General features: G+C 34.8%; 2 protein-coding genes across 2 annotated transcripts in view; one reads left to right on the plus strand and one right to left on the minus strand.

The window, feature by feature from the left end:
* Window positions 1–8,672, plus strand: part of plekhh2 (pleckstrin homology domain containing, family H (with MyTH4 domain) member 2) — a 49,262-nt gene extending 40,590 nt beyond the window's left edge. The window contains exons 23-30 of the mRNA XM_051126746.1: window positions 112–267; window positions 351–448; window positions 535–676; window positions 2,392–2,537; window positions 2,623–2,752; window positions 3,329–3,415; window positions 3,510–3,659; window positions 5,758–8,672. Of these exons, the coding sequence (XP_050982703.1) occupies window positions 112–267; window positions 351–448; window positions 535–676; window positions 2,392–2,537; window positions 2,623–2,752; window positions 3,329–3,415; window positions 3,510–3,659; window positions 5,758–5,943 (1,095 nt within the window). The 3' untranslated portion in view covers window positions 5,944–8,672. The remainder of the gene's footprint in view (window positions 1–111; window positions 268–350; window positions 449–534; window positions 677–2,391; window positions 2,538–2,622; window positions 2,753–3,328; window positions 3,416–3,509; window positions 3,660–5,757) is intronic.
* A 2,900-nt stretch (window positions 8,673–11,572) lies between these two features.
* LOC127175596 (epithelial cell adhesion molecule-like) lies at window positions 11,573–14,209 on the minus strand. Its single transcript, XM_051126749.1, has 10 exons — window positions 14,061–14,209; window positions 13,864–13,933; window positions 13,422–13,523; window positions 12,868–13,126; window positions 12,676–12,741; window positions 12,533–12,596; window positions 12,354–12,452; window positions 12,073–12,270; window positions 11,951–11,995; window positions 11,573–11,863 (listed from the first exon to the last, which is right to left on the minus strand). Exons 2-10 carry the CDS (start codon window positions 13,919–13,921, stop codon window positions 11,837–11,839), a joined length of 918 nt encoding a protein of 305 aa, XP_050982706.1. The 5' UTR covers window positions 13,922–13,933; window positions 14,061–14,209; the 3' UTR covers window positions 11,573–11,836.
* Between the last annotated feature and the right edge of the window lie 2,213 nt (window positions 14,210–16,422).

The raw sequence follows: 16,422 nt of genomic DNA on the forward strand, positions 1-16,422 counted from the left end.
AGTTTAGAACATCATGAAGGTGAATAAATAATGAGCTGTTTCTTTAGAAATGACATTACAAACAACAGGAACTTCATCTGTCTGTGCAATCTAACAGTCTTTGTGTGTCAGGTTGTTAGTTTCGATGCTTCAACCACAGTGGAGGAGTTTCAGAGTCGGCTGAATCAGGACACGGGCATGAGGAAAACTGGTCAGTCTGGTTTCAGCCTTTATTCTGATGACCCTACTGGCAAAGACCTTGAGCACTGTCTTCAGGGAAACCTGAAGGTCAGACACACATGAAAACACTCATTATTTTAGAAACCGTACTGTAACTGTCTTTATCTTAAAAGAATGTGCTGTGTCCTCAGATCTGTGACATTATTTCAAAATGGGAGCAGGCCTCGAAGGAGCAGCACACAGGCAAATCAGAAAATGCCCGGACGGTGAAACTCACTTATAAGAACCGGTAAAGCGCAGATTCTTAAACATAAACAAAATGGCTATTTCCAAAAGGCCGTAATTTGAGTCTAACCGCTAGTTTGTTTCCTCTAGGTTGTACTTCTCCCAGCAGATGAGAGGGGAGACAGAGAGAGAGCGTTTGCTTCTGGCATACCAAACAAATGAGGAAATTACAGCTGGTCACTTCCCTGTCAACAAAGAGCTTGCTTTAGAAATGGCCGCCCTGCTTGCTCAGGTATACACAGTGCTGCTCCTCAGAATGTTCTTCTCACAAACCGGTCAAAAACATGTTCAGGTTATACTTTACCTCTCTTTGTCAATGAATTAAACAGCTTCCTACATTCTTTAACGTCACACCCTCTTTTTGAAACCACGCCTCCAGAGACACATCGACCAACACGACGTCAGCAAACTCAAATGCAGAAAAGGACTCTCAGGCACAGTGGACCTGATTGCCTAGTTTCCTAATTTGCTAAGTTGTGGGGTGATACTATGACTCTTTTTAGTCGTTTACAGAGCCTAGGGCTGTTTCAGAGGCATTTACTACTACCTTTATAGGTAGTAGTACATTCAGCATATATATACACTACCAGACAAAAGTTTTTGAACAGTAAGATTTTTAATGTTTTAGAAGAAATCTCTGCTCACCAAGGCTGCATTTATTTGATCCAAAGTACAGCAAAAAGAGTAAAAATGTAAAATATTTTTGCAATTTAAAATAACTGTTTTCTGTTTAAATATAATTTTAAAAATGTGTTATTCTACTGTCACATGATCCTTCTCAAAAAAACATGTAATATTATTATCAATATTCTAAACAGTTGAGTGTGTGTGTGTATATATATATATATATATATATATATATATATATTTTTTTTTTTTTTTTTTTTTTTTTTTTTCAGGATTCTTTGATGAATAGAAAGATCCAAAAATCAGCATTTATCTGAAGTTAAAAGCTTTTTATACACTATATCATTTAAAAGCTTGGAGTCAGTATATTTAATATATATATAAAATATTTAAAAAATATATAATATTTCAAATATATAATATATATAATATTTTATAATATATAATATATTTTATATAATATATATATATATAGTATTTAATAATAAAATAATTTTTGTTATAATATTTTTTGGGGGGGTGGGGGTGTTATAGAAATGTATACTTTTGTAGGGATGGATGTTTCAACAAGTTTTAGCAAGGATGTTTCAACTTGATCAAAAGTGATGATAAAGACATTTATAATGTCACAAAAGATTTCTTTTTTTGATAAATGATTTTCTACTGAACTTTATATTCATTAAAAAAACCTGAAAATTGTTACTCAGCTGTTTTCAACAATACTTATAATTTTGTTTCTTTTTTGAGCAGCAAATCAGAATATTAGAATGATTTCTGAAGGACGATGTGACTGGAGTTACTGGAGACTAAAATGCAGCATTGAAATAACAGGAATAAATTACATTTTAAATTCTATTCATAGAAAGCAGTTATTTAAAATAGTAAAAACATTTAAAATTTTACTGCTTTTGCTGTATTTTGGATGAAATAAATGCAGGCTTGGTGAGTAAAAGAGAATTCTTTTAAAAAACATTAAAAATCTTACTGTTCAAAACATTTGACTGGTATATATATGCCAATTTTTTTTTTTTTAAATCTATAGTATTTATACATCACAGGCATTTGTTATAATTTTTTAAATCATAGTCATTTAAATAAATACTCTCTGTATTACAATATTTTGTTAATTGATAATAATATCATTTACAATTTGTAATGGCACATTATAGTAATGATAATTCGAGAAAAAAATGTGCTTAATTGTCAGAAAAATAATGTTTCAATCCAAAACTTCTTAATGGTCCTTATACAGGATTCATTTACTTAAGTAAACTTTTTTTTGTTTGTTTGTTTGTTTTTTTTTGTTTTTTTTTTATGCAGGTTGAGTTTGGAGACTTTGAGCGTCCATTTTCTAGTCCAGGTGGTTCAGGAGCTGCACAGACTAAATCTAACCAGACCCTGAAACAGGTTCTAGAGCGCTTCTACCCGAAGCATTACCGACACACCTGCACTGAGGAACAAATGAGGTATGTATGCCTCCAGTGAAACAAACTTAAATATGAACATAAAGAATCTGTTTGACCATTTACATACTGAAATACAAATTCTCAGGCAGTTGCTGCAGAGGCTGTCTACCCGATGGGCATCTCTGAGGGGCCGGAGTTCATCAGAGTGCATACGAATCTACCTGACAGTGGCTCGCAAGTGGTCATTTTTTGGAGCCAAACTATTTGAGGCTGAGGTGAGTGTCCCCTTTTTGCAATCTTTAAATATTTAAAAGAGTGTAAATGCAGTGGCGTTATTTCTTTAAGGGATAGTTCACCCAAAAGTGAAAATTATATCATTAGTTACTCAGTCAAATCCGTTTCAAACCCGTAAGACCTTTGTTCATCTTTAGGACACAAATTAAGATATTTTTGATTAAATCCGAGAGCTTTTTGTCCATGCGTCATGATACTCTTGTGAACCAGCGTTGAAGACTGACACAAAAGAGAAATTGTTAAATAAAGTTGTTATTTTTGTTTTCTTTGCACACAAAAGTATTCTCGTTGCTTCATAAAATTAAGGTTGAACCACAATGTCACATGGACTATTTTAACCATGTCTTTACTGCCTTTCTGGGCCTTGAATGTGACAGTTGTGCTGTCTATGCAGGGTCAGAAAGCTCTTGGATTTCATCAAAAATATCTTAATTCTGTGTTCTGAAGATGAACGAAGGTCTTACGGGTTTGAAATGACATGAGGGTGAGCAATTAATGACAGATTTTCCATTTTTGGGTGAACTATCCCTTTAATCTGACTTTTTTTCTCCCTGTAGCCCATATCTCCATCACCACAGAAGAGCGTACGTGTTTGGCTAGCAGTGCATGAAGATGGAGTCAGCATGCTAGAGTTCAACTCTGTAGTATGTGAACATGTTCTCCTCAGAGATCCACATTATTCAAAGCTTCATATTGTTAGTGAAGAGCTAAGAAAAGATTTAACTGTGTGTTTTCTAGAAAGTCCTTGCATGCTACCCTTATAAAAGCATCGTGACATTTGGAGCATGTGGTCAGGACTTTATGCTGGTAGTAACTCTGAATTCTGGCACCAACACATCCAAAGATAAGTCTACAGAGAAGCATCTGTTTACTATGGCCCCATCAAAGGTAGGTTTTGTGCTCTCTTGAATGAGTCTTAATGTTTTGTTGTTGTGGAAATTACACCTCTGGGACGGTTGGAATTAGTCAAAAAAATTATATGAAATATTCAGGTTTTATGTGAAAGGAATAATTGACGACAGGCCGTGGTGATGCCTCGGGGGTGCATTATTTTCGAAGAATTCAACGTACCGAAGTCAATTTTTCCGCTTATACTACAGTTACTACACCTCAAGACATCTATCAAATTATGTATTTCAAGGCATCCGTCCGGTTTTTGTCCTTAAAACACTATTGTGAGTAGGATTTATTTCTTACTCAGCTCATGCAACGCCTCCGTTGCTAATTCCAAAACATCATTTTAGACCTAGAAACGACGCTTGAGCTGTTGATAGCAAACTAATGCAGTTAATAAAGTTTAGAGAGAGAGAGAGATTAAGGTCATGAATTACCTCTCTGTTTGCGTCTCTCAAAAGTGATCGACAGCAGCGTCTCTACTAATAGTGAAACTTTAAGTTCATTTTCTGATGCAACCAAGAATCGTGTTTTCTTAAAACACTTAAATGTGTCTGATTTTGACGTCGGGGAAAATAAATAAAGCAAATTTGCCGGTAAATACAAAATAGGTTGGTCTAAACCCCGGTAATCACTATATCAATGTTATATATATCGTCATATCGTCCAGCTGAAAAACGTATATTGTTTTTGTCAGTGTTTATTTAAAAACATCCAGTTATGCAGAATTTAAGATGTTAAATATTTAGTTGATGAGTTGTCAATACGATATACTATAATACAATATATAGAATATGATTTTACTGCACAATTCAACATATTAATACGAAATGATAAATGCAAATCCGTGTTTCACTGCCTGGAGACCATTTGTTTATTTGAATTGCAGTGATTAATTTGCTTCTCTTTTCAGTAGTCTGTAAAAATATACCTCAGGTTTCTTGTCAATGGCAAAGCTCGTTCTGCTTTCAGAGGTGTTTTGTGTGTTCTGTCACAGTATTCACATTGAAACCAATGCTGCCACTCAATCTTTTTGCCACTCAGTGGGCGGAGCCACAGCCACTCCAGCTGACGGTGACATCACATGCATACCCTCTATTGCACACCTTAGAACGTTTGTCAGCCAATCAGATTCAAGTATTCAACGGCCCGTAGTATAGTACCGTTAAACATTTTTTAAAAAGAAGTTAATACTTTTATGTAGCAAAGACACATTAAATTGATCAAAGGTCAGATTTATATTTCAATCCAATGATGCTGTTTTGAACTTTCTACTGAATTAAAGAGAGTTCACTCAAAAATGAAAATTCTGTCATTTACTCACCCCACCAAACCAAACAGTTGATGGTAGCCATTGACTATTTTTTCCATAGTATGGAAATCATAAGCTACTGTCAACTGTTTGGTTACCAACGTTCTTCAAAATATCTTCTTTTGTGTTCAACAGAAGAATGAATAAAGGTTGAGAACAAATGGAGGGTAAGTAAATGGTGAATTTTCATGTTAGGGTGGAGTATCCCTTTACGAATCCTGAAAAAAAAAAATCATGGTTTTTGGAAAAATATTAAGTTGTTTTTAATATCGATGAAAAATAAGAAATGAGTCTTAGCCAGCAAATCAGCACATTAGAATGATTTCTGAAGGATCATGTGACTCTTAAGAGTTAATGATGCTGAAAATTCAGCTTTGCATCATAGGAACAAATTACATTTTTACATATATTCAAATAGAACACAACTATTTTAAATTGTAATACTATTTCACATTATTGCTGTTTTACTGTGTTTTGATCAAATAAATGCAGCCTTGTTGAGAATAAGAGACAATATTCAAAAACATTAAAAAATCTTACCAACTTTTGAACATTAGTGTACATTTATTCTCTTTTACATATAGAGAGAACACAAACACACACCAAAGTACACGGAAACACAAACTGATGACTACTTCTGTTGCAATGTATAAACATTAGATGATGTCATCTAACCATCAAACATCAATGAGACAGAACTGAAATGCTGCAATAGCAAATGTGCATTTCCAAATGTGACCATGACTCACAGCATTTATCTGCTTTCTTTGTTTTGTTCAGGTTCGAGATGTGACGTTGCTCATAGCCAGCTACATTAACTGCACACAACAACAAAAAGCAGCAGCGCACCACCTGTCGGCCCCAGCTCTGCTGCTGGCCCTGTCTGGAGAGATGAAGAACAAGGAATCGAGGAGCAAGTCTCCTCCAGCCGCCTGCAGACCCAGCAAAGCACCAACCCTCCTTTAAGTGCACCGTACAGTACGAGGTGTTGTTCACTTAGAATATCCACCTTATTTTTCCTGTAAGAGCGGGCACGGCCATTTTATGGGTCTGGCTTCTGGTCTCATCCGCATCCAGCTATTTTTAGCTGCTTGATATTGCAAATTGGTGTGTCATGGTAATTATTCTAATGTGTTCTCTTAATTCTGAACACACTGGTTTGTAGTGCAAACAGTTTTACCGTTTACTACATGCTGTTATTCTTGTTATTTCCCTATAGTGGATAATGAACCAGAAATCTCACCCACAGGCTTGCTTCTGCATTGAAGAATAAGGTGAATATGTCAGTCCATTTCCTAGTTCACTAGCTAGTTAATCTCAAATCAAAATCTGGCTAGTGTCCAAAACCCATATTTACAATATGCCGGTTCACATCAAGGGGAATTTAGAAATGAAATGAGAAGCATATCTCTTTAAATCATCTGATGCTTCTTGTTGGGGCTGAGGGTGACATGGCTAACAGTAGTTTTCAACATAAAAAATGGGTGAGTTCTCATGAACATGTCATGTTGTACCCCATAAATATTAAAAAACAAGTAGTACTTTGCATATGAAAATGAAGTGAATTACTTGTGTTTTTTTTTTTGTTTGTTTGTTTGTTTGTTTGTTTTTGCGTTGTGACAATTTTTATGACATTTTCCAACAAATTTGTAATGCACATTCTTAATGGTACATACATATATATATATATATATATATATGTGTGTGTGTGTGTGTGTGTTCAAAAAAGCAACAATACTGTACAAAACACTGTCTAATTTATTAATTTATGCTGATTTTTATAAGTAGACAGTGTTTTGTACAGTATTATTTTTCTTTTAATTATGCATTATGGTAATGTAATTTTTGGTTGGAATGTGCATAATTGTCATAAAACGTCAAAGAAATTGTCCCTAAGCCAAAAAAAAAAAGTCTGATTTGGGTATGAAATATGTCCAGAACTGTTCTGTGACTGTTTTCATGAGATTCACCCAAATAGTTTAACTTTTGTTGAGTTTAGTTGGGTTTCAGGCTTTTCTTTTAAAAGAAAAATAGAAACACAAAATACTTAGTAAACACATTGTCTTCCATCATTATATCAAGTACACTACATATGTAGGCCATACATTGTTGAGAGATGTGCTGGCTTGCAGAAGTTGACTTAACTGGAATTGAAAATAAGATGTGATCGCAGAATGAGTAACACTACAGTTATGTAACCTCCCACGCTGAAATCTCATCTCACGGTAGCTTGTTGAAGCATGTAGAGAGAATGCAAGGATTATGATAGAACAGGAAGTGCATTATGAAAAAAATATGTGTGATCTTTAAAAGTCAACATGGAGTCATGTACTATAGGATGGATGGGGTGTCTGAGAGAGTACATATTGTACTGGTGTACTGAACATGGGGTGTGAGATTCATAAAGAGATTGATTGCAGGAGATACAAACTGGAAGGTTTTTGGTTTGTTTTTTTTTTGGAATACCAAAGCATTATACTGTATAACATCATTGAACAAGGGATACTGTGACAGATAATGTCATAGCAAATTGTATTTATTTATTTCTAAAGTGTATAAGTATTATCTATTATGCAGCTTTAAATAAATGCCCTTGCTCAAAAAGGAAAATTTGATTTTTTAAAAAATAGATACATATTTTGGGAGAAAGAAATTCATTCTAAGTTATATTAATACACTTCTGTTAAAAAGTTTGGGGTCAGTAATCTCATATTCCCACCAAGGCTGAATTTATTTAATCAAAAATACAGTAAAAACGAAACTAAAAATAAATGTTTTCATGTAATTTATTCCTGTGATCAAAGCTGAATTTTCAGCATCATTACTGCAGTCTTCAGTGTCACTTGATCCTTCAGAAATCATTCTAATATGCTGATTTGCTGCTCAAGAAACATTTCTAATTAATATCATTGTTGAAAACAGTTTTTCGACTTCAGATTTTTGTAGAAACAATGAATTTATTTTGTTTTTTCAGGATTCTACGGAAGGCCTTAGAATCCTTTTTAAAAATTAGAAAGGTAATTGCGACTTTTTTGTCACAATTGCAGGCTTACGTCTTTCAGTTCTCACTCGCAATTGTGAGTTATAAAGTCAGCATTGGGAGAAATAAACTCAATTCTGAGATATTAAGTCTCAATTCTGAGAAATAAAGTTGCAATGCTGGGAAATAAAGTTGCAATTCTGAAAAATAAAGTCGCATTTCTGAAAAATAAAGCCGCATTTCTGAGAAATAAAGTCACAATTCTGAGAAATAGTCATTTCTAAGAAATAAAGTTGCGCTTCTGAGAAGTAGTTAAAATTGAGAAATAAAGTCTATTCTGAGAAATTAGCTGCATTTCTGAGAAATAAAGTTGCAATGCTAAAAATAAAGTTGCATTTAAATAAAACTGCAATCCTGGGAAGTCGCAATTCTAAGAATTATAGTCCGAATTGCAAGATATGAACTGACTTTTTTCTCAGAATTGCAAGCAGTGATGGGGAAAGTTACTTTTAAAAGTAATGCATTACAATATTGAGTTACTCCCTAAAAAAGTAACTAATTACGTTACATAATTACTTTTTTATGGAAAGTAATGTGTTACTTTAATTTTGTGTTACTTTTTAAATCTGGGCAGGGCTTGTTTGTTTTTAATATAAAAAGTTCTACTTTTGGCAAATGTAAAAGCCTTTTCACACCAAAAGCCTCAGGCTTTGAGAAAAGTAAATTTGTGTAAAATAACTAAAGTAAATAAAGTAAAATAAAACAAATGTTAGATTATCTTGAGTAAATTTTGCTTATTAGTATGGTTGAATTGGATCATCGAAGGTCGGCAGCAAAGACATTGGTTAATAAAATGGGATTAAATGCATAAAGGATATTTGTATTATTTAACATATTTAATTGTTGCAGGTTTGCGTCATATTCTGAATTGAATTTCACTGTTTTTATTCATTTTGAGGAATACTGAGTCTGTTTTGTGTGAGTGAGATGAATTAATGCATGTTCACATTTATTCTAGAACTAAAATCTTACTCCCGATTTCTCTCAACATGGGGACAGGAGAGCTTTCAATCAATAAATGAGGGGAAAAGTAACTGGCGTTACTTATTTGAAAAAAGTAACTCAGATATTTTCTTGTCAATTAAAAAGTAATGCGTTACTTTACTAGTTACTCAGAAAAAGTAATAATATTAGTAACACGTGTTACTTGTAATGCATTACCCCCAACACTGATTGCAAGTCTTATGATTCTGATTTCATAACAATTGTGAGTTATTAAGTCAGGATAGTGAGATATAAACTCGCAATTCTGGAAATATATCAGTCTTTTTTCCCCCTCAAAATTGGACATTATAACTTGCAAATGGGAGTTTATATCTCACAATTCTAAGGGGAAAAAAAGTCAAAATTGCGTGAATTGTGAGTTTGTATCTTGCAATTCTAAAAAGTTTATATCATGCAATTTTTCTTCATTTCACCATTCTGATTTCATTTCTCAGAATTGCGGGTTTATTTCTCGCAATTTGGGCTTCTGTAGGATTCTTTGATAAAAATAAAGTTAAAAGAACAACATTTACTTTAAACAGAAATATTTTTGTCACCTTTGGATGAATTTAAAACATCCTTGTTGAATACAAAATATTCTCTTTCAACCTTTTGAACAGCAGTTTACCTATAATACATACACTTCTCAGGAATACAACACATCTACAGTTCACCTGTGTGTGGCATGTAAAATCTTCACACGAGACCCAAGTGTGAAATGCACAGGATAGGAATGATTGTTTGGTTTCTTGCCATCAGTGTTCTGATAAGGCAAACTCATTTTGCATTAACCAAATGCCTGTTTTGTTTTCCTCGGTTGCCACACTTCTTGATATTTCCCAATCCACTGAAATGAAAAAAACAGATATTTCCCATCACATCCCATTTGGCCCAGGGTTGTTTTCATAAGAGTATTTCTTCTGTTCCATTGGCAGACTGCCTCATATCTTTACACAAAATCAAATTCATTTATCAATTACGTCAGTATGTTACTTGAAACCATTTACCCTTTGAATCATATAGTAGCCAAGCAAGTTCAGTCATCTTCTACCCTTTTGTCGGTATCTGTGTTTACAAGCCCTGACTACTTATTATTATTATTATAGCAGGAATGCAGAGTATCTAGTGATCTACATAAACACCTGACACATGAGAACTACTTAAGATTGTGACATACACTCTAAAGCCAAAAACGTAACAACATTTTTGACTCATTTTATGAGTCAATTTTAGTGTACATTGCTTTAAATGACTCAATTACGTGACTTTAAACAACCAAAACGCAGGTGAGAGTGAACCATCCTCACGGAAATGTCCCTCCCTACCGTGACCCATACTCATCTGATAGGCTTTGTTATTTAATCCCTCCTTTTCTGCCATGGAAACACAGAGACCTATGTGACTTCCAACTCAGGTGTGAGTGCCGATGGGGGAGGGCAACATGTGATCCACCCAAACCTGTCTCAACTAGTCTGAGAAACAAATGCTCTAGGCTCTTCTGGGAAATATACTGGGGAACTAGACGAAAAGACGATGACAATTCAAGGCAAGGGAGTGCCAGCTAACCTATTGTTGGGAGAAAAAAAACAAGTCAGATTTAGTTTTGACTTAGGATTTACACCACTTCGTTTGGCTGCTTCAATAAAAGCTTGTCAAATTTCATTAGGACACGCAAAATGAATGCAGCAACATATTTGTAGTGTGTGACACATCTACTAAGCGAGTGTGGGAAAGTTTTTCATTACTAACACGTTGGTCATTCATTAATGTTCATGAAACTCTTCAACCAAACAGAATTTGAGTAAACGCAACTTCCTGGTTCATGGGAGTAGGTCTTTTGTTAGTCAGAACTTTGCATAAGTCATACCACAGTGATATAGGAACTTTGTTGCCCGAAACCTGAGCAACAGGTCTGACCAGTATTTCAAACCGCTCAAAGCACAGCTCTCTCATAGGTTTAATTATTAGTCTTCCTCTGCACTTGAATGGTCAGCAGCTTCAAGTTAATAAACAGCCTCTTTGTTTTACATTTAAAAAGGTTTGCACAAAAGCACAGGTTTAAAGGCTGTTATTAAACACTACAGGCTTTGTATCATTTAAAACATTAAAAAGCTTCCACTTCCGGTGTTTTTGAACTGTACAAAACCAGTCCATAATGCTGCTCGATACTGAGTTATAGTTCACTGTATTGTTATAAATCACACCAGTTTGTAGTGCAAATGGTCATACCATTTACTGCACACTATCCTAGTAATTTACCAGATGAGACCAATGAATCACAAGTCCTACTTTCACAGGACAAGTGATGTCACTCTAAAACCAAGTCCTATTCAAAAATAAATATACCATTACAGATTTGAATTGTGGCAAATCTCTCATGGCAGAGAACAGGTGCAGCTCAACTGCTCGCCCTGGGCTAAAAAGGACAAATCATGTGGTTGCAAACAAAAGCTAGGAATTGTTTTGTGCAAGGATGGTCCTTTTCATTTAGCAAAACCACCACAGCTCTGTAGTTAAAAGGATTTTGATTAGACTACCATGCCAGAATTGTAAGAACTTGCATGACAAGCGTTTAACACAAAAGACAAATTTTATTAAAAACTTACAAGTCACAAACTGTACAGGGTTAAAACTTTGATCCAATTGAAAGTGAGCCCTCATTAAATAGCAAAAACGTAACAGACATTTAAAAAACAAAAACTGTACCCCGCATGTAACAGACACTTAATTGCTCTAATATGAAAAATGTCACAAGCAAATGTACAGCAGGTCCAAGCTTCAGCATGGGGCACTTCCCAGTGTCAGACTCAAGTACTTGAGACGTCATTCATAGCTTTAAGACATGGTGTCCATCTCTCTGGGCTGCAAGAACAGAAGGAAACTTGTTAATACAAAAGCTTACTTTCTTTTGCGGAAGTAGCACACATATTGAAGTAAACGAGAATTAACCTGTGCTTTACTGTAATTGGCCTTCTGTCGCCGTGTGAGGAAGACCTAAAATGGGAACAACGACAGTTAGACAACAAGCACACATCAAGTTATCTCAAACTTGAAAAATATACAGGACTCACCAGAACCAGAACTCCTACAAGCACAATCAAGCTGACCACCACAATGAGAGCAATGATGCCAGCAGTCAGCCTCTGCATGGTGAAGGTGGGCGCCTTATCATCTACATAGTAGACCAGGATGTTCTCCATGGACACTTTTGATCCCTCAACACTGACTTCAAATGGTTGTTCGTTTGTAAAGAGGGGCAGAACTTTGACCTATGAACACAAACACAATTTATCCCACGAGTTACAAAATATAAATCAGGCATTACAATTATAAGAAGTGGAATGAGACTCACATCCTTCTCCATGTAGTAAGTCGTGAGGGCCAGGTCTGTAGTACGGTCTGTCATAGGCTTTTTGACATCCACAACAATGAGACGGCCATCTTTGTCATACTGGAAAAAAGGAGGTGGTTGTGTGAGGTCCTGATTCACAAGTACCAAGCTAAAGGGTTGGATAACAAGGGTAAACTTACCTTTACTTCCGACACAAATGTCTTGTCCAACTTGTAACGTTCCAGTAGAGCATTCTGAATCCCACTGCAAAAATAGTAACATGAGCAAACCAATACAGAAGCAGAGATTCCAGCAAGAACCTAGAAAATCAACTACAACATACGTCTTCAATTTGGCTTCATCGAGAGCAGCGGACACCTCCTTATGCTTCAGCTCCAGGCGAACCCAACTAGAGAAGAAAATATGGCATTGTCAGAATTTACAAGTCTCGCTTCCTTACGATTCCAACCACACGTCACACTAGGTGTGTCAGTGAGAAAATCATCCTGTTAACAACTTTGCGAAGTGCACTCACTAGGTCTCCGCATGCTCACACTTGATGTTCTTGTCTCCCTTGTCACTTCTGCGCACACCAGCACTGTTGACGCACCAGCACACTTCAGTGCCGTTGCACTGTATAGCCTTGAACTTTCCATCATTCTCGCACTCGGGGTCATAGATGCCGTCATTGTCCACAAAGGCAGTTTCTACCGGCTTCCCACCAATCGATCTCGTGGACTTGCCGGTCCTGGCGCGATACATCTCTGCCTTCATGAGGAAGCACTTGGGAACCACTGTAGGTAGGGAGAATTAAACATTCACTACTTGATGGGAGGAACCTGCTTGGTTTGTTGGTACAAGCTAGGGAGTTAGTAAAACTCCTCTGAAACCATACTGGGAGGCCAGTTAAGTTTGCAAAGCAGTTTAGACTTTCAAAAACTAAAAGGTTTTTGTAACCTTTTAGTATGCTAAAGATGGCAAAAGTTACCGATAATCCAGTAGTTACCAAAAAAAAAAATATATATATATATAATAATAATAATAATAATAATAATAATAATAATAATAATATTATATATGAAAACTCACATTTTGTACAATCAATCGGTTGCTTGAAGACATCAGAAAACTGAAGAGTGCACTGGCATGGTTCTCCATCACATGTGGCCCATTTCATAGTGTTACAAGTACCTGTTGGATTAAATTAAAATAAGTGTACATTTTATGAGGAAAAAGTAGTAGACAACTTTGTTTTAAAAAAATATAATTAATTAATAAATAAATAAATAAAAGCTTTATTCGGTAGCTAGGTTAAACGTTAAAATGCATAACCCAATCCAAGCAGAGAGTTCCCCCACCCCCACATACTGAACCACACCCTGGATCTCATTGTTTTGTTTGCCTCCCATCTACTAAGTCAACGACTAAGATTAAACTGTTTGTCACAATTTAATACGTTTTTTGTTTACTTTTAAACATCTTATGTTTAAATATCTCACTTTTAACTTTAGCTAAAATTGTAGTTACTTACATTGTGATGCGACCACATCCACCAACACCACAACAACAAAGGCGATTAAAACCTTCATCTTGGATGAGAACTGAAAACAAAAACAGAGTTTCGGCGTTAAAGTCAATCCATACGAAAGAAAGATGCGTGCTTTAATCTCCAGAATCTCCGTGCAACTCAACTAGTCTTTAAAATCTAAAACGTTGAAATCTTCTTACCAAAGCTTTAAGAAACACTAGAAATCCAAACAGAAAGAGTTTTTCCGCTTTTTGTAGAGTCTTGAGCTTAATAACGAATAGATCCCGCAGATATCCTCTCTCTCCCCCGCCAAACGACTGATCTAAACGAGCAACAGGTGTCAAATTATGTATACCTGTTTGAGAAAGTGACGTCAGGTGCAAATAGGCGGAGTTAACTCTAAAACAGACTCACCTCTTTTTCCGCCCATGACCATGTATGGCCAATTGACGCATCGAGAGAGAACGCAAAACTTCCTATCTCCATTTTGGAAAATGTAAAGCATCAAGATTTTCGGTTGAAACTCAACACGTGCAAACACTGATACCTGCCAGGTGAAACTGCAGTATTTGCTGCGAAGTAGGCTATATGACAAAGGCTAGAAACAAAACCTAATGAAAGCTGACCGTAGATATAGGACAAGACAAGTTTATTTATATAATAGTTCTATACTTTCTATAATACTCCCTGCGTTTTATTCATAATAGGGGCTCGTTATGCATACATAAAGAGGAAGAAAGAGAAAGAAACAAAAAACACATAATAGTTTATTTTAAAAATGATTATTAAGACAATAATATGATAACAGTCTTGGCTATTAAAGAATAGAGAACAGTCTAATTTGAAAAATTAAGAAAATTAAGTTAAATGTACCTCACTGATTCTTAAGACATGCGACAAAACATGTCCAGCAATTTTAAGTGCTATTAGGTTTAAAAATGAAAATATTTTCAATTGTAAATGTCATGAGGGATTAATAATAGAATGTATTTAACACAAATATCCCCTTTAATTTAATTTGATCATTATTATATCAAAGCTATGACACTTATTGTCTTTTCACTACATCAGTAGTGTCCACAGAGAAGGGTTCAATCGTTCATAAGCAATAAAATGGATAAACGTGTTTGTTTAATGATGGAAAAAGAGCAACACTTAATAATATCTTATATCAAAGCTAGGTTGTTTCTCAAGGACATGTGTGTTTCATAAGGTTTCAGAGTTGTGTCCCCACTTTTTGTCAACACTGTCAGACATTCTTATAAATAATAATAATAATAAAAATTGAATATCAAAAAAGTGAATATCAGGGGCAGCTGTCACTCTAATGGACCCCCTTGCCACATTCCACCTCTGTAGAGTATATCAACGTTAGGCTCTGGAAAGTTTTATAGTTTTAGAATATTTTAAACCCTAATGTTAATATTTCCTGTGTCACAACCATGATATGGCAACACCATCCTCCAATTTCTGAGGAAATCATTTGAAACGTTTAGATCGTTTTATTCTATTGGCATCTATTGGCAGAGAGAGAGAGAGAGAAAAGGTTAAACATGAACTCCATTTGTTTTGTGAAAGAAATGCCAAATTTGTCAACACTGTCAAATGTCGCCACTATAAGATTTTTTGTCTGATGGAGTTGACATTCAACGTCAGGTCATCATATTTTTCTGGTTTTCAGGTCATTTTTAATTATATTAAATATAAAATAGTGTATAATTTTTTCTAATAATGTATAATACTAAATATGACCTGACAGCATATACTGCTTTTGTGAACTGATAGTCACCACTTCCAGCAGAGTTAGGGTTGAAGAAACATAAGATTCAAGCAGCATAAGGCTGAAGGAACACAAAACATTGTATACAACAAATCTATACATAATACAGTTCATTTGTATTCTGATCATATGTGTTCTGATCATTTTTGGATCATTTGTTAAGATGTTTAAATGTGAATATTACGATCCTGGTTAAAGTAAATGGATAGAGATAACAACTAATTGTTTTATTTATTCATTTAACTGTTTGTTACTGTTCAGAGATGAGAGAAAATAGATCATTTGTGTTCCAATGATATATCAAAATACTTCAGTGTGAATCTTGAATAAAAGCTTAATAAACAATAACATAGTCACTTTTTGTTGTGTTTGTTTTAATACAGTAATTAATTGATTCAGTGTATTTGATAGGTAAAATGAATACAAATTCAGGTTTTCATCACCACCATCAGATGTGTCAATTCTGTCAGGTCTTTCACCTCCATCAGATGAATATTTAGATAATATTTGATTATGATGTTGTGGAATTTTTGGTCACATATGAAAGTATCATCTGTCCGCTACATGAGAATGTGTTTTGAAATGTTAAAAACATCTTGATTGCTGTTAAAGATAATGTTTAAATTATATTACACATGCAGTCTAAGGTGAAAATGACATTTTGATAAAAAAGAGAAAAGTTGGGAGGTTGAATCACTGTAGGTAGCATATAGCTCAGTAGCTTAGTACATGTAAAATACAGTCTGAATACAAGGTTTTATTTTACTTTTTTCAATATTTCA

The sequence above is a fragment of the Labeo rohita genome, chromosome 13, assembly GCF_022985175.1.
Source record: "Labeo rohita strain BAU-BD-2019 chromosome 13, IGBB_LRoh.1.0, whole genome shotgun sequence".
NCBI lineage: Eukaryota > Metazoa > Chordata > Actinopteri > Cypriniformes > Cyprinidae > Labeo > Labeo rohita.

Excerpts from the sequence above, each read along its gene's own strand:
- LOC127175596 (XM_051126749.1), bottom strand. The coding sequence starts at position 13,921 with ATGAAGGTTTTAATCGCCTTTGTTGTTGTGGTGTTGGTGGATGTGGTC. Across the intron at positions 13,524-13,863 it reads GGATGTGGTCGCATCACAAT|GTACTTGTAACACTATGAAA; the intron begins GTAAGTAACTAC and ends TTAATCCAACAG. Across the intron at positions 11,996-12,072 it reads TTGTAGGAGTTCTGGTTCTG|GTCTTCCTCACACGGCGACA; the intron begins GTGAGTCCTGTA and ends TTCCCATTTTAG.